General features: G+C 35.8%; 2 protein-coding genes across 2 annotated transcripts in view; both read left to right on the top strand.

Moving 5' to 3' along the window:
* The window catches only part of ry (xanthine dehydrogenase rosy), a 369,886-nt gene that overhangs the window by 108,856 nt on the left and 237,001 nt on the right, over positions 1-24,029 (top strand). The window lies entirely within an intron of this gene.
* Tmtc2 (Transmembrane O-mannosyltransferase targeting cadherins 2) overlaps positions 1-24,029 on the top strand; it is an 87,967-nt gene that overhangs the window by 39,870 nt on the left and 24,068 nt on the right. Inside the window, exon 4 of the mRNA XM_076118335.1 lies at positions 10,635-11,616. Within this exon, the coding sequence (XP_075974450.1) occupies positions 10,635-11,616 (982 nt within the window). The remainder of the gene's footprint in view (positions 1-10,634; positions 11,617-24,029) is intronic.

The following is a 24,029-nucleotide window of genomic DNA, read 5'->3' as shown; positions in this document are numbered from 1 at the left end:
CCGGCTAGCTATCGAATTTTTGACATTTAGAATGTATTGCCAAAACGTTTCCTGCGACACCCGTCAGAGGCGCTGATCAGATTTTCATACAAAATTTCTCGATGACAGTTCGGTTGTCGGTAGTCGATAGTAGTAGAAAATCGAGGCACTGTACCTCGATTCTCTACCACTATCGACTACCGACAACCGGCTACCTATCGAATTTTGACATTTAGAATGTACTGCCAAAATGTTTCCTACGACACCCGTCAGAGGCGCTGATTAGATTTTCATACAAAATTTCTCGGTGACAGTTCGGTTGTCGGTAGTCGATAGTAGTAGAGAATCGAGGCACTGTTCAGCGCCTCTGACGGGCGTCGCCATCGTAGAAACTATTTTGGCAGTATATTCTAAATGTCAAAATTTCGATACTCGATGGTACTGATTGTATAAAATCGCGCTACAGGTCCAATATTCATATTCTAAACACCTTTTATCTTGATCAGTCTTCTTAAATCGGTTTTCCTTCGACTTAATATACTATCGTTCTAACACAATAGGTACCAAATTGACATTTCTAGTTCATATGATTTTTACTATTGCTATGCCGTGACCGGCATTATTAATTAGTTATTCAGGCAACTAGACGGAAATAGCATGGTGAAAATGAGGTGGTATAATTACTTCACGAATTGCGCCGACTTTAATCGCGAAGTCGTTTTTTGGGGCACTGTGTTAGGTGGGCTACATTGTCTGTTTTGTTTAACACTTATAACTGTGTATACTTACATGTACTCTTAAAACGGACTTTTTTTATCTATGATTTCGGAAACTGATAATACAATTAGGTGCAAAGAAAATTAGTTCAGAATGATCTGTTCATGTTCTTAAGTGACTATAGCATTTATTTGTTTACCTTTCAATGTGCTATTACCATAATAATATACATATAAATGTGCCTGTGTTGTTTGTATGAAGGGGTAGAATGACATGTTGGTTGTAGAGTTTCAACTGTTCATTCATGAATAACCTTGACAAGTTATAACATTGGATTTGTTATCAAATTTATATACACAGAATATCATGCCTGTTGTACCTTAAGATGTATGAAAAACACTCACGTATTAACGATGTAGCACGTGGAAAGTACGGGCTACTAATGAAAATCATTACTATAAAATTTCGTGATCAAATAAATCGATAATCTTTTTACAACCTTAGTTAAAATCATCTGTTGTGAAAAATCCAACACGATCAGAATGAAATTGAACTTCAAAATTATCAAGATTCTTAAAATATATATAAGAAAACAAAGAAAATCTCATCGGAAAGAATACCAAGAGCATCTGTAATACAATAAATGAAACTATATAACAATATTAAAGAGAGTATCGTGCACCTCACACAATTTTTCTAATTAAATAATTAGTAGGAGAGGCGAGCTCTGCGCTTATTGAGTGCTAATAGGAATTAAGTAATTATGGCCGACAACTCCAGCCAGCAAGTGGGGAATGACCAGCCACTCGTTTTTCTTTAATTATCCATCCCGTTTATTTCAGGCTATCTCAACGAGGTGGGGAAACGATACGTACGCTTTCCACAGCGAGCTAACACAATATTATGAATGAGTTATTTAAGAATTGAAGCAGTTTTCGAAACGTTTATTTGTTTTAATTTGTTTCTTTCACTATTATATTTAATTATTTATTATATTTAACCAGTTCCATCCTCTCCTTACGGCCAGTAACAAAAAAGGCAAAATAAAGCATCAATTTAAAAAGGAACAGTCCTTCTTTCTCCGAATTCGTTAAGAGAAAATGCTGGCATTTGAAATTGTTTACTTAATGACCATCAAATCTGCAATTAGCTTACTCAAGACAAACATTCGATTCTGAATTCATTATTTTATTCTAAGAATCTTCAACAGTAATATAATAAATAAAGAAGTGTTTGAATGTTTGTTTATTTTCATGAAATTTGTAGTGGATGTAGCTTAGTCTGGATTAACATATAGACTGCTTTGTATCCCGAGAAATTTCACACGGAACAAGTTGTTTTTATTACTTTCTTATTTGTGGCGAAAGTTCACGTTTACTGGTAGGAGCCACTTACAAGTTCATTCCATACATTTGTGAGAATATCTTTAAAATAATAGTTGAAACCGGTTTTATTTATACATTTCGAAGCTTAAAAAAACTTCGAGTATGCTTTTGTTCAGGATGGTTCTTTTATATAAAGGGGGAGGTTTTTAGATAGCTGTAGTTGTCGGTATACAGCACCATAGATTGTAGTCTGTGATTGATTAGTGAAGTCAGCCAGTGCAAACTAAAAATTTATAAAATATACTTTGCTATCTAAACTAAACCTAGTATTTTATTAACGACTTTCTATAGGGAAATATCAAAGGTACCTGTCTACGTAATAGTTATTAGAATAATCATGTAATACACATATGTTACGTTTAACCACTATTAAGTGCTACATATGTAGTATATATATACTTATTTGAAATACACGTGTTGGGTATTAAGGCGTTTGTTATTTTATCTCATAGTGTTAATTGAGTACATCGTTCTAAATTGTTTCATTTGGCAATGAAAATAAGTGACATCATCATTGGAGGCTATTTTTCTGCGGACTGACTAATGTTTATTTTTTCTTTTCGTCGCCATTACAGCTACATCGAATGTTTTGCGTATTCTTTCAATAAAGGATTAACTCACCCTTATATTTTACCATGATCACAAAGTATCAGGGCAAGGGTATAAGAATAATTAAATACAAAGCACATTTAGTAATAATAACGATAGCAATAGTTTAATAATTCAGTCACGAATATATTGTGACTATCCCTGTTGTATTCAAGGTCGAAATTTCAGCACCATCAGGTACTAACTTCTTAATTGTATGAGATGATGAATCTAATTATATTCGTTAAACACATTCAAAAGGATTTATAATAACATTTTTTACTCGCTCAGACGATCATCCTTGCGATAGGTCAGAGTAATTTATGTAAAATAAATGTTTAATTAATTGAATATTAATGAGAATATCTGAATTTATTGCGCACTTGTTCATGATCCAGACTTTATTTTTATTATAATTTAAAAGTATCAACAAGAAATCTATATAATCAACGTTGTCGCTGTAAACAACAATATAATAATATTATGTATGTATAACTTGCGTAAATGCATGGGCATGGTAATTCTCTGTACTTGTATTTAATAGATCAATAATGTATGTATGTAGTTAGTAGTTACATATTATAATAAGTTATATAAGCAAATCAAGTTCACCTACCTCAAAGTAGGTACCTAGTTCGAAAATTGCGCGGGAGTTGACTACGGTGATGCTGATTTGATCTTCCTAATATGTACCTACGTATATGTTACTGTAAAAGCCCGACCTGTGGTAAATCCTAAGATTTTCCGGTAAAACCTAAGATTTACCAACTCTCAACGGTAAAAGTCCGAACAAGCCAGAGTTTAAAAACTATGTTACGATATATAAAAAAATCCTCCTTCATAACTATGTTTATAACTATTTCACGGTATAATTATATACTGTGACATAATTATAAAGAAGGAGTTTTGGGCAAAGCGACATGGGTAGGTTAGGTTAGAAGGCTAAGGTGGGAGCGAGCGAAGCGAAGCTCCCACCTTAGCCTTCGTGGTTATTTTTTTTTAACCACCCAGAAGGAGGAGCCCCGCGAAGCGGGGCTCCGGCGACATCTCGATATCATCAAGTGAGTATAGGTAAAAGTTCGAATTAAAAGAATTGTTCGGACTTTTACCATTGCGAGTTGGTAAATCTTAGGTTATACCGGAAAATCTTAGGATTTACCATCGTTCGGGCTTTTACAGTAACATATACATTCTTGTCAATACGGTCGCTGGCAAATGGCCAATTGCGTGACCGTCGACCTGTCCTTTGAGGCAAGGTGGTCAATGACCCTAACTTCCAAGTTCATTGAAAATTTCTTAGTCCTTCTGGTCCTACCGAAAATATTAACCCGAGACCTCTGCATAGCGAATACACTTGAGGTAGTATTTCTTACATTTATCTCTCATTTCAACTATGATGAATTGTTTATTGACCAAAAAGCGGGCATACAAACATGAATTTACTGTTAAATAAAGGAAAAGTTCCACAAATTGTTTGTTTTATTTTGTTTCATGATTATTTACTATGTCTTGTGTTTTTTCATTGTGTAATTTTTCTTCCAATGTGACATTCTGATTAAAAAATAACTTATAAATAAAGTAAAGAAAGCTGTTTAACGGTCAGTCATATACAGCACACCTTTGGAATTACTATAATTAGCAATTGATTTGCAAACTGATGTTGATTGTTTGTATTATAGATTATTATAGCAAATGTTTTAATATAAAACACTTTGTGTTTTCAACTAAGCAATTTTAAGCTTTTACAGGACACCTTAAATGTGTATTGCCTCCTAAAATCATGCACTTATAGAGTCGAATGTAGAGCGACCACTTCGTTCGTTACGATAACACGACATCGACCATTAACTACACGAAACAAAAAATAACACCATAAACTAAAACAAGTTTCCAATAATGGTTCTTCGTGTAAATAAAACAGTTCCATTTAATTTCTTAAAACTATGTACTGTTAAATACTCCCTACTGTTTAGGATCAATTTACTAACAGCTTGTTTTCAAGTTTCCCCGTAACTTCGTGATAATTTTACGAGCGTTATACACGAAAGTTCAAGTGGTTATTGCGTCTAGTTAGTCACAACTAACGTACGGAACATTCTTTGCTTATATTCACCTCGTAATATTTTCATTACGTTTGACCTACTTAGTTTTCATAAAGCTGTATTATCCAAAGTCCCAAACTGCTCGAAATAACTCTGTTGGGAAACGTTCCATATTCTATTTTTTTAATGAATGGCTACAGAAATGTACGTGGGAGTATAATTAAAGCGAACCGTTCAAAGGTTCTCATTATCGATAGAGACAACGTCCAACTTTGAAATACTTTGGCATTTAACTGTCTCTGTACTGCGTACTATCTTCAGAGTGTTTAAAGCTCGCTTTTGGCACAATTCACCCAATGTAAGCTCAAAAGATTAAGTGCTTTCTAAGACGTATTCTAAATTTAAACAACAGCAGTAGAGCGGAGTTCCAAATGGATTTTACATGTTGAACAACGTAATAAACTTTATAGGTGAAATTATTTTATGTCAAAACATGTATTATTATATTTATAAATGTCGTTATTATTTAACTGTAGAGTTACCCTTTGTATTTCGTAGAACCCTTCCCTTTTTATTCGGAGCTAATTATAATGTAAGTAATTCACAAAAGGGCCACTCTTTTATTAACTCCGAGCCTTGGGCTCTGACAGGGAAAATTTGTGTCAGAGAATCCTTTAATATTTATGTGTTCAATAGGCTCTGTTATACGAATGACAAATTGAAAAATAAACTGGAATCTATTCACCGATTTGAGAGCGAACAATCTTTCATCGTTCATCCTTCCCCCTATCCCCGACTAACTCATCCTCGGAGCGGTGAGGATTACGTTTGTTTGCTCTACCAGTCGGTACAAAGCGAACAGTCTGTTGACATTTACTGTCACGGTAAATACTCGGTTTACCATTATTTACCGAGCGGACGTAATACCTACTACTAAGTAAATACCTACGAGCGGAAAGAATGGAATACGAATATACCGCGTCCCGGTTTGAATCGATAACTTTACTGTGACCTCCAATTAAAATCTGAAATATTGTCGACATAGAGATTCCCCTGGACGCATGTAACACACTCTACTGTATAAATCTCTGTTGTTCAATACATTAGCAAGCCCACATTTACGTTATATGCTGTACGGGTTGGTAACATTATTGACAGTAAAATATTATTTTTAAACAGTAATTATTGTAAAAAAATACTTATAAAACATTAAATATACAATTTTACTTACCTGCTATAGCTACTCATATCAAAACACAATTTCAATCTATTTAAGGCTTCCTGGAGTTTGTGATTAATGTTTGGCCCCAATAATAAATGTATGGGTTATTGTCGTAGCCGTAGCACACGTAGCAGCTGTCATGTCGCGTAGCTACCTCGTAGACGGCGCAAATAGTTTGCTTCTTCCAAAAACAACTCGGTACGTGCTAACCTTGTTTTTGTATTTTTTTGTTTTACAGGCAAAGAGGTTATATCACTTAAGATATATTTTTGTATGTTTGTCTGAATAAAAATCTCGAATGATAGTGAATATTTTCGTAGAAACTTATTATGCCTATTAAAGTGAATATTCATTCAATCCCAATTTCTGAAAATGTAGGCTTCGCGTTGTATTGCATTGAAAATTGAGCTCTTTGTATTCAGTGTCTGTCCGAAGCACTTCTCCTCTACGTAGTACTGAAGCAGCCCTTGTTATAAGTTCTACATATTCTGATTGGCAATATTTGTACATAATACATCTGATAAAATAATGTTTCAATACAATACCCCTCGTTACTGTTCACAGAAATGGGGCTTGTCTAGAATTTATGAACTAAATAAAATTTGTATTGAATTTGTGCCTAACTAGTTAGAAACGAAACGTTTGATGTATTACATAGATAAGTGTTCGGGTAATGAACTTGTTATTTGCGTGCTATTATTTTTAGTACGCAAATGAACAGATGTCGACACAACTGTGACTCGGCAAGATTAAATCAAAGAGTATAAAATTAAAACCTTTTCTCTCCGGTGCTAGTAAAAGACAAAAACTGGGAAAGAATTTTCTTCACGCTACATTTAGTCACTCGGCTTTAAGAAGGTCTAAAAAAGTCTGACTTGCCAGACGAAAGAATTACATTACATTATTGTCTTACTTTTTCCCCTCACTATTTTTATTCTGCACGTAAGTACGTTTTTGTTCCTTTTAAATATGTTGATTCATTTTAAGTAAAAACAAAATTTAAGCACAAAAGAGTTTCAGGCGGTGTATTCATGTATTGGTCAACATAACAGCTAATTAGCCTTTGTTAGTATAACATCCATGTTAAACATTTTAATATCTAATAATAAAGAGGAAAATCTGTGCGCAAAGCCGCCGGGCAAAATGCTAGTATAAATAATAAGAGCAGGCATCCACGTTGGAGACGGAATACCGGTAAAGTTATACTCCCACCAGACACGATTTCTCTCATAATATTATTTGCTGCTGTGAGTACGTGACTCGAATTTCACCAGTTACCTGCTTATGACGATATGAAATTTGTTCGCCGCAGGAAACTTGCTTATTTACCTTAGAAATTGCAATGCAACTTGTGAAATATGAGAAACTGTATTGTGTTTTTGTTATCATTGCTCTTTGTATAGCATACGTGGCCCGTTGTTTTAGAAAATATATAATTTAGAAGTAATTCCATTCCCCTGTTCAAAATTTTTATTCAGTGAAGTCATGATAAAATGTTTACTTCTGTGAAATTATAAAAGCTCTGAGTGATGTGAAACTTGAACATCAGTTTATTATCTTACGTACTACCAGCTACTGATTTTATATTGAGTCTACTTGTTTGTATGTATATGTAACGATAGCTTCGTGTAGGTGGTTGTTAAATTATGCGTAGCTATCTGCCGAGACTTAGGTAGAACAAACTCTTTGAGCTTCCCTGTTTGGTTAATTTTAATCAAGCGTTATGCAAACAACTTATGATTATTTTGGCCGGCGATATAAAGCAATTCAGGGCGGGGTGTGTACCTATCTTTATACACACTTTATATTGTGGCGGTATAAAAATATTGTCATTCCCTGTCAAAGACCTTGGCGGTCGGAATTAAAAGAGCTTTTTCCTGTTGTAGAAATTTCGTCATGTAGTTATGAGGGTATTAAAGTTAATGGAGCCCTCGGCACCGTCGTCTACCTCGGCGAGTTTATGAGTTCATAGGCATGGTATCTCTGTGGCAACGTTTTATTTGTGAGATATTTTCATTTTGGAAGCTCCTCGGTAGATTATTTTTCACAAAAAAATAAGCCGCTTTTCTTACGTTTGTATAAACTAGCTAGGTTGATTTTTTCACAAAATTTCGTATGAACATTATTTCCGTCCAGTGTACCGGAGAAATAAAGTAGGACGTTAATTAGGCTCACTGTTTTAATCTCAGCTGAAATAGTAAAAGAAACTCAGATGTTTTATTTTTACTGGAATAGCTTCTGTAGACGGTCCAGTGATGTTTTATGCATGGCTGAATTATCTAGACTTGCTAAAAACGTACATTTTAGTGGCTACAATTTCCTTACAAAATATGATATAATTACTGATCCAAATAAATACGAACATTCTGAATGAAGATTCGTTACTACTTAATGCTGAGGGTTTTTCAAACGGACTGGCAAATGAGTCGGCATTTGCGAGGCGACGATGGTAATGTCAGCCAGCCAGTAAATTTTCCAGATAAGCGCTGCTCTGACGTCTAGGCCAAGCTCGCTCGCTTATTTCATTAAGTTATTTGCTTTGACTCCAACTCGCAGCTGATGAAATACAAGTCGACAATTTACCCAAATACGTATATAATACGGCTTGTTGATACATTGATTTAAATTTGTTATGCTTGATTATATTGATATCAAATAAACATTTTATATCAAAGATGACTAGTCTTCATCAACTTTATAGTATAATCATAAAGATACTTAAAAGTATTCGTCGTATACAGCCAATAAGCGTCACATCCATCAAAAACCCAGTCTGTTCGTGTAAAACGCGTAATATGAAAACATTATGTGAATTGAAATGAAGAATACGTTATTACCACGCTTGACATAAGCTTTGAGTTAGTATCGAGATTCGTGTTTCCTTACTTCAATTTACGAGAAGCGCCCAACTTCAGAGTTACACGTTGTTGTGTTTAAATGATTGATGTTTTCTATTTCAAGATTTTCCTCGACCCATAAACCTAAGCGGTACTTAATTGCATTTTTATTTTTCCTCCGAATCCTTTTGTTAAATAACTCACGTTTTCCTAATAGGTAAGGAAAATCCGCGGAGGTGCAAAAAGTGTTTTGTATTATTCAGCCTTTTTCTCCTCATTCGGGTTGATTAATTTGTAGTTCATCTAAGTTTCGCCGAGATTTCCGATTTACTCCCCCGGTGGTGTAAATTGTGCTGGAAATCCGAAACGGCGTCGTTAGTTCTGCGAGGGGGTTTCCCCTGGGCCAGGTCGGGCAGGGGACGCGGTAACCTTCATAAATCTTTTCTCGAGCTTCCCGCAACTAACAAGCCGGCAGCGTGCTCCGCGGCGCGGTGCGGCGCGGTGCGGCGCGGTGCGGCGCGGTGCGGCGCGGCGCGGTGTGGCGGCGGCGGTAAGGATCGAACCCCACCGCTACTAAATAACCGTGAAAACTTTCATAATAACACCACTTTAAGTAGATTAAAATACCTAACTGATCGTATTTTCATATTAATCATATAGTGCCTAAAAGAGGGTCGGCGTTATGTACGTGCTAGTAGTAATTTAATAATCTAAGGGACGTCTCGCCGCGATTCGCTCCTTTATAAATCAGTTTTATCGGGGTGCCTTCGCCGTGGCTTAAAATTATTAGTTCTGCAGATGGGTGTGGTGCGTTTAACCGATGACTGGTTACATACTATCTACTCACTAAAAGTGATTCATATTAATAGCAATTTATTTCTTTACAAGCGTTGAGCAATATTAATATTTACTCCGATTCATAAAAATATACGCGTGATACAAGTGAGGGCTTAAACCCATAATGATTACTGTCAACCTGTGGTTAGTAAATATATACTTTGTGATTATTTATTTTGTGATTCATAAGTAATGATAGTTTATTTACATAAATACCATTTAGGTATCTTGTACTTCCACAATGTAAGATACATTTTACTAATAAAGCGAGTCGGAACCACATGTTAAAACTATTCTTGTCTGATATAGTTATATCACTCGAGATGTAGATTGCAAGAGCGGAGCTGCGGTACCACAGTTTCTCACTAGTTTTAGTCACCTCACGACACGTTCTCAGGCGCCAAGGATTAGTTCTTAATACCGCGGTTCGCTTGCCAGTTAAGACTTCAGCCATAAATACGCGTCATAAGGTTCATTCTCGAATAAACGACAACAAATAAATCCGTGTGGAGAAAACCTGCTCGGTTGACGACTTGGTAAAATGGTCATTAATCTCTCACCCGAAGATGGCCTCGATTGTTTCGTGCGCACGTTGTTTTGTTACAATATGTTTCAATTAATGTATCGATTGTATATAAATTGTGTTTAATCCTAGTCCATCGTATTCAATACATTTTAATGTAGACGTCTGACATCTTTGCGTTTCAAAGTAACATATCCGACGGGCTATAAAAAAATACTATAATTCTATTACATCGCGGCAAATTCTTTGACAGATATTAATGAAATATTGCTCCACGGTAATCAATCACTATGGAGTTGGGAAGAATATTTAGAAAAATAAAACTTGAAATTCCTAACTTTTCTCTTTGCGTTTATGAATAAACTTTATTTTATGAATTGGGAATAACTTGATACTTTCAGATCCTTTCTTAAAAGTTTGAGGTGTTTAACTGTTCACTTCTCACTCGAACGCTTTAACACAGTTTTATGGACATTTTATTAAATAATGCTTTTATTGTTTCAGCACCGGTGGCGGAGCGTTTGCGCGCTCGGCACGGGAGGCTTCGCCCTCCTGTACTGGCGCCTGCGACTGGCGGGCGCGCCCACAGCCTTCGCGGCCGCTGATAATCCCGCCTCGCGAGACCCTTCCATTCTCACGCGCCTCTACACTTTTGCTTATCTGCCCGTCTTCAACTTCTTCCTCCTTTTGTACCCTTTTCATCTGAGCTTTGATTGGTCGATGGACTCGATACCGAGGATAACGACTTTGTTCGACGTGAGGAATATTGTAACTGTCGCGTTCTACGTCGCTATATCTAAACTGACCTGGCGAACGTTGATGAACGAGTTAAAAAAGCATCAGGATAGTTTGATCAGAGATGCAAAATACTACAAAAAACAGAACTGTAAAATTAAGCACAAATGGAATTATAATTGCAAGCAGTATAATAGAGGACAAGACTGTTATGAAAGAAAAAGCTATCATGCACCGCACAAAGAGAATGTATCATCTAAAAAGCTATTGTGTCCGTGCACTGGCTGCAAACATTCACTCACTGATGAGCACACGAGCGTGTGTCGAGCTAGCAACAACAATAACATAACGATGCACAATTCTAGTTGCATCTGCCCGATATCGTTTACGAAATCCAGAGCGAACACTACGCAGAGAAGCGTTTATCGAAGTCCCCAAGTTGCGTTGCTGATGTTCATGGCGTTTATGGTACTGCCATTCGTGCCTGCGACTAATTTACTTTTCTACGTTGGCTTCGTAGTGGCGGAGCGTGTTTTATACATACCGAGTGTTGGTTTCTGTTTATTGCTGGGCCTGGGGGCCGGCGTTTTGACACGAAACTGGCACCGCGGCGAGACGCGGAGTCGACTGTTCATGTTGGCACTGTTGGTGACGCTGTGCGCCATGTGCGGCTACACGCTGCGGAGGAACCTTGACTGGCGCGACGAGGAGAGCTTGTTCAGGAGCGCCTTGCATATCAACCCACCAAAGGGTGAGTTTCACGATATTTCTAAGCTTAATATTAATAAAGTTGCAGCCCATACAGTCATGTGCGTATTGTATTGCGATATTGGATCATTTTTTAGAATTTTGGACCGCCATAGTGACCTATTTCCTTTCTTATGGCGGGAGGATGTCAGCTGGTACACGATGTGTTTTTTGTCGTTTCCATCAATCACTATAACAGCCCGATTGTCCGCCGTTGAATAAACGATCTTACGAAGATATTACTAAGGCCGCAAAATGTTGTTATTCAAGTCTATCAAGTCATATTATATCATAGTATATCAAGTCTTGTTTCATTTTAACTTACTTACTCATACATAAATAAACATTACATATACATTTTAGATTTATTACAAAATTACAACTACACTGTTTGCAGCCGTTAATATCACCTTCGTCATGTGTACGCACAAATCCGTGTTACTGTTACAAAACTAGGTAACAGTAGATTAAAATATGATGCATTTATTTAAAAACAATGAGTAAACGATGCTAAAATGTAAATAAATGTTGCTACTGCACAGTCGGTCGCATTATTCTAAATACGGGAAAGTTTCAATTGGGAACAGGCCTGTTGTATTAACCGTTAGTCAACGTCGCGTCGCGTCAAAATTTTGCGAGTTCAGAGCATAATGTTGGCGCAGGCGAAGCCAACACTTCCATTTCGTACCTTTCTCAAAAGTTTGTTTGAGTTGCTCCCTCGTTACAGCTCAAAACTAAGACACAATTAATTTGTTTGAGAGACAGCTACAAACTACCTGTCCACGGCGTGTTAGTTCGTGTAAGTTAGAAAAGAGGTTGTCACGGCACGGCTGCTTGCCTCCGAGTACCTGCCCACTCGGGAGCTGGTAATGTATTCACTACTTCCACTCACATTCAGACTCTTGACCTTTCTAGGACGCCATTAAACATGCATGTTCGTCCCGAGGGACGCCGCCCCGGGTTTCTGTTCACATCACAAACTTTCGCGCAAAGAGAAAAGTTTCGTCTGATGGTTCTCATTTTGCCTCCCTTCATACGATGAATGTTGTTCGACTCAATCTCGAATATTATATTAGTTTTGTTTTGTAAAATGATTGTTGATGAATAATTTATTTGTCATCTCGTTCCATGAATAGCAACGTGTTACAAAATTGTGACATGGCCATCACAGAGTAAAATTTAATTATTTTTACAGATTGTATCGCGACGTATTTTATTTAAAGCTGTACTCGACGGTTCGAGCACGTTTCAACTTGGAGGCCGTAGGGACTATCACGGCGTTAATTTATTTATGCAACCGTTTACACTCTATGCAATTTGTTCGTGTTAAATTGTACTTAAAACCAACACCTCTATCTTGACTGCTGTAACAACATTTTCAATTATTGTTTCAATTTACTCCTGTTGGTTTATGATATAATATTTCAGTTTTATGATATCCTCAGTAATCTTAGATTTGTTGTACTTTTAACTAGTTGTTTGTACCTGATAAATAAATGATTTTGTCACATATTCTAAATATATACAGTTGGAGAACTTCATAAATAACATTATCAACAGGTCTCCGAAGTCGGTTTGGTAAATATACTATTGAAAGGAAAGAAACTATAACTTATTCAGAAACCACAAATAAGATAACGAAATATGCTCCCCTTGCCAGAAAAACAATATTTCACCTAAATTATGACACTTTATCGAAGGGTCTCCGATGTAAAACTATCCAACTTCTTCGCGATGGGTTTGTAAGGAAAAAATAAGAGGGCCGAGTTGCTTTTTAAAAGTTTCTATCTAAGTTCTTGTATTTTTACGAGATCCGAAATCACTTGTAAAATATTGAGGACGCCCGACTTCGCAGCTGCGGCGTAACTTATATTCTCATGGGGATTAAATACTATAAAAGACACTGCGGACAAAAACTAGTTTCTAACCTTTTTAAAGATATGAATTTAGATTACGTTTATTTGACACTTTTATTTCCCCAAAGATAACACTTAAACTAGCAAATAGTGAAGTCATATGCGATTGAAAGTTTCGTATGTAGATGGAAAATTATTGTCCTTTACATTGTTTAGAATATTTGAGGAGGCTTCACAACTTAAATAAACCAACAGAATTACTTACTATTGACAGTAACATAAATTTTTAGACCATTTTCCGTACAAGTTGGCTAAACATAAATAACACAAACCCTGTTTTAGCATTCGGTACCACTAACTGCAACCCCACCTACATTGACTTCGGATACAAACTTCATATCAAAACTTGAAAAATCGAGGGTTTCGGTAGGGTTACCGGAAAAATCACGTCCCAAACATGCATCATTTGTGTGTATGCGGAGTCAGTGACAACCCTTTGTCTGATATTGTAACGCAGGACAGAGCTTGGTTTTCAATTTTTGAGATAACTTTATTAAAATAACATGCACCTATTCATCTCTGGGTGCCGTGAGATGATAGTCGGTTTAATTGTATGTTTTTAAATAATAAATTTAAAAACAGTACGTTACGAAGGTTGCACTTCATGGTTGGAATATAAACGGTTGACGCAAGTCATTTATTATTTTTATTTAACCTCAAATTGACTTCAACCTATTTCAGATTAAAAAGACTTAGAAAAAGTTGTTTGCTTGCCATACACTAGAGAAGCTGTAGCGCGATTTTCCTTAGTCGGTACTTTCGAGTACCGAGAGTTCGTCACTTAAAGTACTGCAAAAAATGTTCTTACGACACCACTAATAAAGGGGTATTTATTAGATTTTCATACAACGTACCTCGATAGCTAGGCGGTTGTCGATTGTCGACAAGCGTGCTACTGATTAGTTTTCAATGCAACATTTATTTTAATAGTCGTTCAATTGTCAGGCTATAGTAGCAGGAAACCATCCAATGATCAAACATTTTGGCATTGAGTAAAAACAAGCTACTACATTTATACAGCTCTATACGTGAATACCTACAAATGTTTGCTCTACATACGGGAACACGTTGGTGATTTAAAATTCCTTCAATGTACAGTACGCGTATAAATAATGACATTGTTCCATTGTTAGCAGAACAAACTGCTCTGCCACGTTTGATATGAACACACAGCTACACATCAACTGATACAATTTCACATGCATTTTCTGGCATGCCGACTCTTGGATTGATGATTCATTGTTAGAATAAAGTTATGCAAAAAAAATGATAGTAGTTGGTAAAATTATTTATAAAGTTTAAACATAAAAATTAATATACACTCACATTTATAATCGTAGTTTTACATATTTAAAATATACATTTTTTTCTGCCACTCATCTATACTTATAATAAATCTGTAGAGAGGTCAATTCTGTACATTGAATATATTTAAAAAAAAACCAATGGGGGATGTTTAGTAACGGATACTGATACCGAATCTGCAATTTATAATTTTCTTTTCTGTCTGTCTGTCTGTCTGTCTGTCTGTCTGTCCCCCGTCTGTATGTGTCGCTATCACGTAAAAACTACCGGATAGAATGCACTGAAATTTGGTATATGCATAGAATAAGTAGTGGAGCAATTTTTAGCATACTTTTTATCGCATAAAATTTCATAGATTTCTAGAAAATTGTAAAAAATACGTAGAAATCTTTCGAACCTGCGTTTCCCTATAGAGACCATAGATGGCGTCAATCCATTTCACAACATTCGCATAGTAAGGGTCAGCGCAGACCAAGAGGAGCGCAGCGGAGAGGATTTTTTTGACGCGCTTGAAAATCAACTTTAAAATCATTTATAATAAAGTGCATAATTGCTTGAACCTGACAAAAAATGCTCGCGCGTCCTCGAGGATGCGCGGGTATCCCCGCGCATACTCGAGGACGCGCGAGCATCGTACGAAAAATTTCAATGTTGTTACTGAGTTTAAAGAGAGAGAACGTAATTTTTATTCTTCTTCAATCAAAAGAGCAATTATAATCATGGCCCAGTCTACCATCGTTGACGAATTTTCACGAAAACTGGCCTGTTTAATGAAGAATGGTAACCTAGAAAGTTTTCCTCGCGCAGGCTCGAGCAGTCGCGAGCATGCTCGAGCATCCGCGAGCCGTAAAGAAAATGCTCGAGACCGCGCGAGGATTATTCCGGTCTGTCTGCGCTGGGCCTTAACGCGGCGCCTGCCGTATCGATACCTGTTGTTTGCACCAACCAATAGATGGCGTTATAGTCCGCAACACAGCGTTTTTCCTAATTAATTTATTTTGATTGCTTTATTGTAAAAAAAATACTTTTGAAACAGATGTTGTATGATATATTATACAAAAATGTTGGTTTACGTGGTTGCGGTGCGGTCGGGATATCCTAGATGGCAAACTGAGTAATTTCGTTTGTTGTCGTTGTTCGCCGCAACTAACAGATGGCGTTGTAGTTCGTAACACGTAACCAAATTAATTGGTTGCATCAAAGAAATAAATTGGATAGCTATGAAACAGACTAGGTATGTGGTAGGTTTTAAAAAATAAACAACGGATGATATATAAAAAATAATTACGGGTTACGCGGTTTCGGACGTATCATCGCAAGTATACCTACATTATTACGCGTGTGAAGAGCTCCGGCGCAGATAGGTCTGTCTGTATCTATAATAATATTCTGAATCCAGACGGGCAATGGTCAGTCTATAATAAGGTATTATATTTTACACTGTAAACTGGTACGGATACAGACGAGAGCGGAAAGAAGGTAACCACAGGAAATCAGGCTTGCCTGAGCCTGTGTCACATTGTGTGCCCTTCGGGTCCCTTTCGTAAATAACCATTAGATTACAAAAGAGTTGTTAGCATTTTTATGTGTAGGTGTATCGAGTGCTTTGCAATTCGCGTGCTCAAACGAATAAGCAACAGTACGAAATTCACGCGAGCAGAGCCGCACGGGTCAGCTAGTTATTAAATAAAAAAAACAGTAGTCATTTTAGTATTTTTTATTTATAGAAAGCTGTTAAAATGTGTCTAACATACACAATTTTGCTTACAACTGTACAAAAACGTGGTAAAGTGTAATAAATCTTGACCCAGTCCAGTAAATGACAATAAGATGATTTACAGCTGTCAAAGTGACATTTAGATTTAATAACATTGCATTGTTTTATCTCAAAAATCATGTACCAAAATAATGTTTTGGACATTAGAAAGAGCATGTAGAGCAAGAGTAATTTGGCAGCTCTCACACTCAGATAAGTGCGGATAAAAAATTCTTACATTTTCAATTTTGCTCTAGATACTCTGATAAACTATTAGACATACATCTTTACTAATTAACGTCGTGTAAACTTTGGTTAGCTATACACTATTTGGTCACTTTCAATCAATTTTAAAACTTTTTAATGTAGTTCTATATGAGTGAAAAGACATATAGCACTGAATAACTAATCAGTCCTTACACGATGTTTATTAATAAGACTATGTGTTAAGTAAAATTGTTTCACACTGTAACGGTATCATAGCGTTAAATTCCTAGGAATATTGATCGTTTTCTCGAAGGAAGATAGGCAAATTCACTTGGTATTTAGTACAGAAGGCGTTTAAATTGAAACAAAGGACTATCTCATCGGGATCGACAACTGAGGAGCTAATAAGTAGTTTGGTAATTTAGTAGGGTCAAGTGGGAAGTGCCTACTGGATTAGAGGACCTATATTGAGTTTCTGTTATTATTTATGTCGGTCCAAGTTTAAAGCACTTAGGAGGTTTTAATGGATGTACTGCGTAGTTACCAGCCCACTATAACTCATATATTTCTAAGTAGGACTTTATTTATATCTAAAGTTATTGTTATGAAACAGTTTGCATTTATAATTTTTTATCATTTTCTTTCAATTATAGTTTTGCTTAGTTTTTCGTAGCACCTGTTATTTTAAGTCGGAGTTATTTTTTCTTTACGAAATAACTACCTCTGAACACAGACGACCTCGGAATTTAGGTTCACGTTCACGACTATAATAAAACGAAATAGTACTTAAAATTTTATTTACCTAGAATTGCTTTATTCCCCGTCTGTGTGGTCTAGTATTTAAAGAAACATTAAAACGTTGTGACCCCAATAATTAGTTAATTTTGTAATGTTTACGTCTGTACAATATACCTAGTTATTTAAATTGCTGCCACCTGTTTTTTCACGCAATACTTAGTTAATAATGATAATTCTTTAAAATATCCATATGATGTCGCAAGTTCAAAACCATATAGTAAACAGGCATTATACAACTGTGCTTTTACTTTTCCAGCTTTCATACGCTTACAAAAACGGCTGTGAATTTTAGAGCAGGTTTCAAATATTTCGCTCGCACATTACCTAGCACGTACTTAAAACATACAATACTTATAAATTGTATCGCAATGTAAATATTGGCAACACGTTGCTTGTAAATGACGGTGTATTATTAGGGGCACGGTACAGTGTCCACAAATGTCAGCGGGAAGGCTTTGTTTATGATGCGCTCAACACGCAAATTCGAAAGCTCGGCAACGCTCAGTGAAGCACGTCGTTTTCAAACAGACGCCTGAGATAGTTCGCGGGACTACAGACTACCCACTGGCAGGTTTCTCTTCAGCTCATACCAGGCGTATTGGCAGCTGACTGCTTCTATACAGTTTTCAAACAAGCTTGATAGAGATTATGATCGTTGAGCGTATCGTTTTTCACACATTACGTTCAGACTCTGCTGAAGTTGTAATAGTGTGGTTTCTAGGCGCTTATTAAATCGCTTTTGTCTTGAGTTGAGTTGTAGGGTCTTAAAAACCAGGTAAAATTAAATGAATTTGAAAAGATTTTTTGCATTTTTAACTGAATCAAAGGGCGCTGTGGATTTCTCCAAACTTCAAACTACTGGATAGATACTACTTCAGTGATAAATCAATGGCTACTAAAGTAAATAATAACAATATAATTCAGAATATCAAGTAACAGTAAACAGAAGACGGCCGTATCAACCTCGGGCTATTGTTGCATACTATCACAACTTGCGTTCGATGCACAACTTGCGAACAACTCATAGAATTTTACCTCGCGAGTATTTCTTATGCTAGAAATATTGAAATAACTGAAAACTGTTATACAGTACACCTTTGTTGTGACGTAAGTTTAAAAGCTCTGGCAAGCGTTAACTGGAAACTAGGGAACTAACTTATTTCGGTGTCTGCTACTATTTTGTTTTCAACTTAAAATATACATATTATATGTGTACATTTATTATGTAATTTCATTAAGGACAATTTTTTTTAAAAGCTTAAGATTTGTCCTTGATAATCCCATGATGGATTATTTCTGTATTATGAATACAAAATCATTTGCTTATCATCATCCTATAGAAAAATTCTATTATTGAAATTTACTAAAGCCATTTTATTTGTGGCATTTAGGAAAGTTCGAGAGAAATTGTTATTAATAAAATATATCTTTTATTACGCTTCCTCGAATTCCACTTCTTTTACCCATGTTTGTTACTTTACCTTTATAAATATATAGAGTTCCACCTACACCTGACCTTAAATCTTGGCACAGACTTGATAGAGTATATGTGAATATATTTTATGGAATTAACTACTTACTTTTTTGTTATGGTCACCTTCGATTGTAAAACTCAATGTAACTTTTTGATCCACCTCTGTAATAATATATTATTTTATGTAAAATACGCGCTCAATACACATTTTTCCATTTTCATAATGCAAATTTGAAAACTTGTAATAAGTACTTGTTCACACACGACTATAGTCCCCGTTTTTGTAACATTTTTCACTGGCACTCTGCTCCTATTGGTAGTAGCGTGATGATATATAGCCTATAACCTTCCTCGATAATTGGACTATCTAACACTGAAAGAATTTTTCAAATAGGAACAGTAGTTCCTGAGATTAGCGCGTTCAAACAAACAAACAAACAAACAAACTCTTCAGCTTTATAATATTAGTATAGATATACAATATGTTTTCTCTTTTTCATTTCGCTCAGGAGTGAAAGAAACAAACTTCTTTATAAGTCTTTCATAACTTCATATATTTTTATGAATAAGAGGGTTAATGTCACATTCCGTTTGTAGCGTGTTAATAAACTCTGTTCTGCAAACATCTTACATGCATTAAATATTCATATAATTGGCCGCTACACACGTAAGATAGAATTAGTTAGACATAACCCGTGTCAATGGTATCGAGCACTTAAGCAGATTGATCTGTATCTACGTTAGTTAGGTACAAGTCTTGCTTTGTTTAATTGATTTTATTGGCTTCCGTAATAATAGGTATATTTTAATAAGCAGTTGATCTAAGATGATCTAGATTTCCTTTAAATTACAAGTTTCAATTTTCTTGGAGATAATTTTGTGAATTACCATGGCGGGGCCTTGTTTGTTTGTTAGTCGAGTAAAAAAAATACAAGGGAGTATTTATCATATTATTATTTTCTTATCTTTTATAAACTTTGTATTTTCTGTTTGTCTTTTATTATTATTTGTTTCCTTCCAATCATTCTACAGTAGAAAAGGCGTGGTAGTGTTAGCGCCCATTAAAAGCTCACGTTAGTTGCACACGACAGTCACAGAGGCATAAAATTCAATTTTATGATAGCTTCAACACTTGTGACATTTACTGCGGTGTTTTCTCATCGATCTGAAAAAGAAAACCGGACGTTCTGCAATAAATACATATACTAACTTACTACGAAGCCTATCAGGTAAAAGACGCTTATTTTACTCAGTACTAATTTTACCGTCGTTTCCAAAGCTGGATCCTCTTTAAACAACCCGTTTTACTTAATTAACGTTCAGGTATAAGGTTGTTCTATAATTTAGAATAATAACAACAGTTTACATCGTAATACTCATATTAAGCGGCGATAGTTGAATCTCATCCAATTTGAAGTGGCCTCTATTTCTCCTTTTATCTTTTGGTAACATGACCTAAAGGCTAACTGGATCCAATTTGTCGCCGACGCGTATTCGAAACTGGCCAATCACAAGGCGCCTCCTATTACACGAATTTGCCGGGACAGGGACGAGGCGATCTAATCGGCTAAAGCCGGCTTTATCCAATACACCTTTTGCAGTGATAACTGATCTATTGAACTGTCCATATAGTGGATTAACACGGTGGCCATCGCGAATATTCAATTAATTTGATGCTTGTCTACGTCTATACGTGCCTATAAATTATATCTATATCCGATCAAAATGGCTTGGAATATTGTCAAATGAATTGATTTCCGTGAATTGTTATTGAAATTAATGAATATTAATTACAGTTACTTCCCGTAGGCGCATGTATAATTTGTTCTGTGTTCAGTAGATACTATACAAAATATATCTAAACAAACGTGTCAATGTACTGTCGCCCTAGAATAGTGATTTTGTAGTAAAAATAGGATAACCCTGAGTGTATCTTCTCGCCACCCCACGTAAAAGGCGATTAACCTTTTTCAAGATTTAGTTGAGGTGTCGGAAAATCATAATATTTTTACATTAGCTTTTATTTAGCGCTTTTTATGTTATAAAAGATGAAAAGTTTTCTTAGACATCGACTAAGGGTGGGTTTGGAATTTTATCATGCTCATTATCCTTATTAAATATAATCATAAAACGTATTGAGTTCGATGAACTTAGGCGCAACAATTTAATGTTTTCTTTAATATTTAGGTACTTTAACTTTATATTGTTGTTTAGTTCTGAACGAAACCGTAGCGAAAACAATTCAGCGTGTGAACTTCAGCAAAACATGCGGCGTACAGTCAGCGCCGATTATTCATTCATAATACCTTCCTGGTTGTACAGGCTTTGTCACGTGTCATTTATTATATTTAGTATGTTACGAATAAAATACCTAATGAGGCCATTTTATGTGAATTATGCCTCGTGATATTGCTCTTGTATTTTTGTGAACGTAAGCTGCGCGGTTCGTGTAATGAATATACAAGTCGATGAATAACTGTGGGATATAAGAAACGTACGCCAGTCAGGAGCGAGTCGGATGTTGAATAAAAAACTCAGGTGTATATTTAACTGGATACTTTTATAGTTAGGATGAACATTAATACTACTTAATTGATAAAATAAATAAATGTTTCATAAAAATATTTCTGATAAAGGGTAAATTTTTATGAGGAATATCGGTTTAATCCGTTTTTTTCTTACTTCATAGTCTAGTTTTGTAGTATATAAAAGGTAACAAAACAATAGTTACCTACACACTTATATTAAAAAGGTCCCGCAACATGTTCAGGGAAAATATTGTTCACTTAAAGTCACTTCAACGTTAAAGCACTTCATGCTTCCTAGCGATGTGTTATTCAAGAAAATTCTGTGAATTTACGTTTACTAAAACATAATTATAGCTGACACGAAATTCACGAGTTATTCTTGTTATACTAATTACAATGCTAGTGCGAGGTTCACCCGCTGAATTGTTAATGTTTTAAGTGTATTTACATCGCTAATCAGAAAGTTGCCAACAAATCCGACGAACGACAGACTCGCTAGTTCATAAAAGATAGGATCTCATACATTAACACTTCTCTCTCACACACACGCGCAAAGATAATTAGGAAACACGAACATAAACATTAGTATTCGTCACCCACACATCAGAAGAACTTATTTAGGAGGTTGAGGGCTACGTTAGAAGTACAAGGGGTGATTATACGACGATTCATTACAAGAGTTTTTCCAACATCGCCTCGGCCAGCCCTCACCGATGTAATCGGTTAAGCCGTACGGTTTATCGACTCCATCTTTGGACCCGATAACGTTGCTTCGAGTGGCGAGTCTCACAGATTAACGCCATTATCTCTCTCGCGAACTTGTCTTACGGCTACTTAGGTGTCACAAACTTACTTAGCCAGTTCCTCGAGGACCACCAATACCATTATACTAATATGTCCATATTTTTAAAAGCCCTTATACTTCCTTCTCTTCATTTTAATAAAAAGCAGCAACTTTGCAGCTTTAACTTAATAACATCGTCTTTGACCTGCAAGGGGCGAAGGATTTGAAGAACCATCAACGCGAGACTCTTTAACACTGCAGTCACAAGTAAATTACCGCGAGGCTATTTTCTTTTTAATTTCCTTTCCCTCCCTTATCTACCATAAATATTGAATAACTCGAATTATATCTAAATTAACACACCGAACATTACAATTACAGTTATACATTTGGGGTTCGTGAGGGATGCTCATTCACCGCAGCGCAAAGGCGTAATTTAACGGTATAACAATATGTTTTTCAATTTGTAACACAAAGACATGGCTCAGGGAGCTCTGTTTTATTGAGTTTTGATTTGAAAACGAACAATAGATGACCTCCACATAATAAAAGCGAAACTGGAACATTGGGTATGGTTAGGTATTGAGGCTAAATGAAACATTTCGGTGGAGGCCTTTATTACTCGCGCAGGGTTGTGTCGGTAACTGCTATAAGGTAATAAAAATGACAATATAATGTTTTCGCAAAAACGTTCACAATACTTGGTCGTCCTCGTACCGCGCGCTGCCGTCGAGTTCTGAAACAAATCTGACTGAGTATTTATGGAACACGAAACAAATGATAAAACTAACTTTTATTACAATTGAGTACTATTCAAGTAAGTTTAAGGTGGATAGTTTCTAAACAATGCCGCCAATTCAGTGCCGTCAGCCAGTAGGTACTATTCATATTCAGTGATTGAAGGATCAAGATTGTTATAAAATATACCTTTGTATCTGCTTATACAAAACCAACATGCAAAACCCTACCATCGATACAACAGTGAAAATTTAATAATATTATACTTGTAACTTCTAAGCTCGTATAGTTTGTACAATCTAGATAAGTTTGAGCGATGAATTAATGGACTTATAAATAGATCAGCAAACACAAATAAATGAACAAGAACATTTTAGTTTCCTGTTAAGTGTTCGAAAGAGAGAAAAGACAGTTTTTGATAGCTTTAATCCATGATAAGCCGACATTGAAGTGAAATGTTTTTTCTAATCTGACACTTATACAGAAGTAGTAATTGAATAAAACTGAACGACAACGCAAACCGTTATTCTGCTCGCCGATAAATAAAAAACCAAGCCTTAAATAGATGTTACGGTCTTATAAGAAGATGCCCCTCACAATTCCATGAACGTTAATAAGAGAGCAATAAAGGCGCGTGTATAAAGTAGACGTATTATACACACGAATGGAGAGTTCGAGTAAATAAACATGGCCGACAGTAAACTTGTACTTTAAAAAGAAAAAAATATGACGCAATAAACAAGTAAACATACATAAACACCTACGGGTATAACGTCAATGTTTCGCGTATTACCCGTGTAAGTGGGTACATAAAAAAGCTTTCAGACCGATATTCCAATCAGCGGAACGACTAAGTAACGCCGTGTCTCTTTTATATTTTTTCGCTCTATGTTTTTCTTACAGCTAATGGT

Source organism: Anticarsia gemmatalis, chromosome 9 (genome assembly GCF_050436995.1).
Source record: "Anticarsia gemmatalis isolate Benzon Research Colony breed Stoneville strain chromosome 9, ilAntGemm2 primary, whole genome shotgun sequence".
In the NCBI taxonomy this organism is placed as follows: Eukaryota; Metazoa; Arthropoda; class Insecta; order Lepidoptera; family Erebidae; genus Anticarsia; species Anticarsia gemmatalis.
This window is presented reverse-complemented; position numbering and strand designations above follow the sequence as displayed.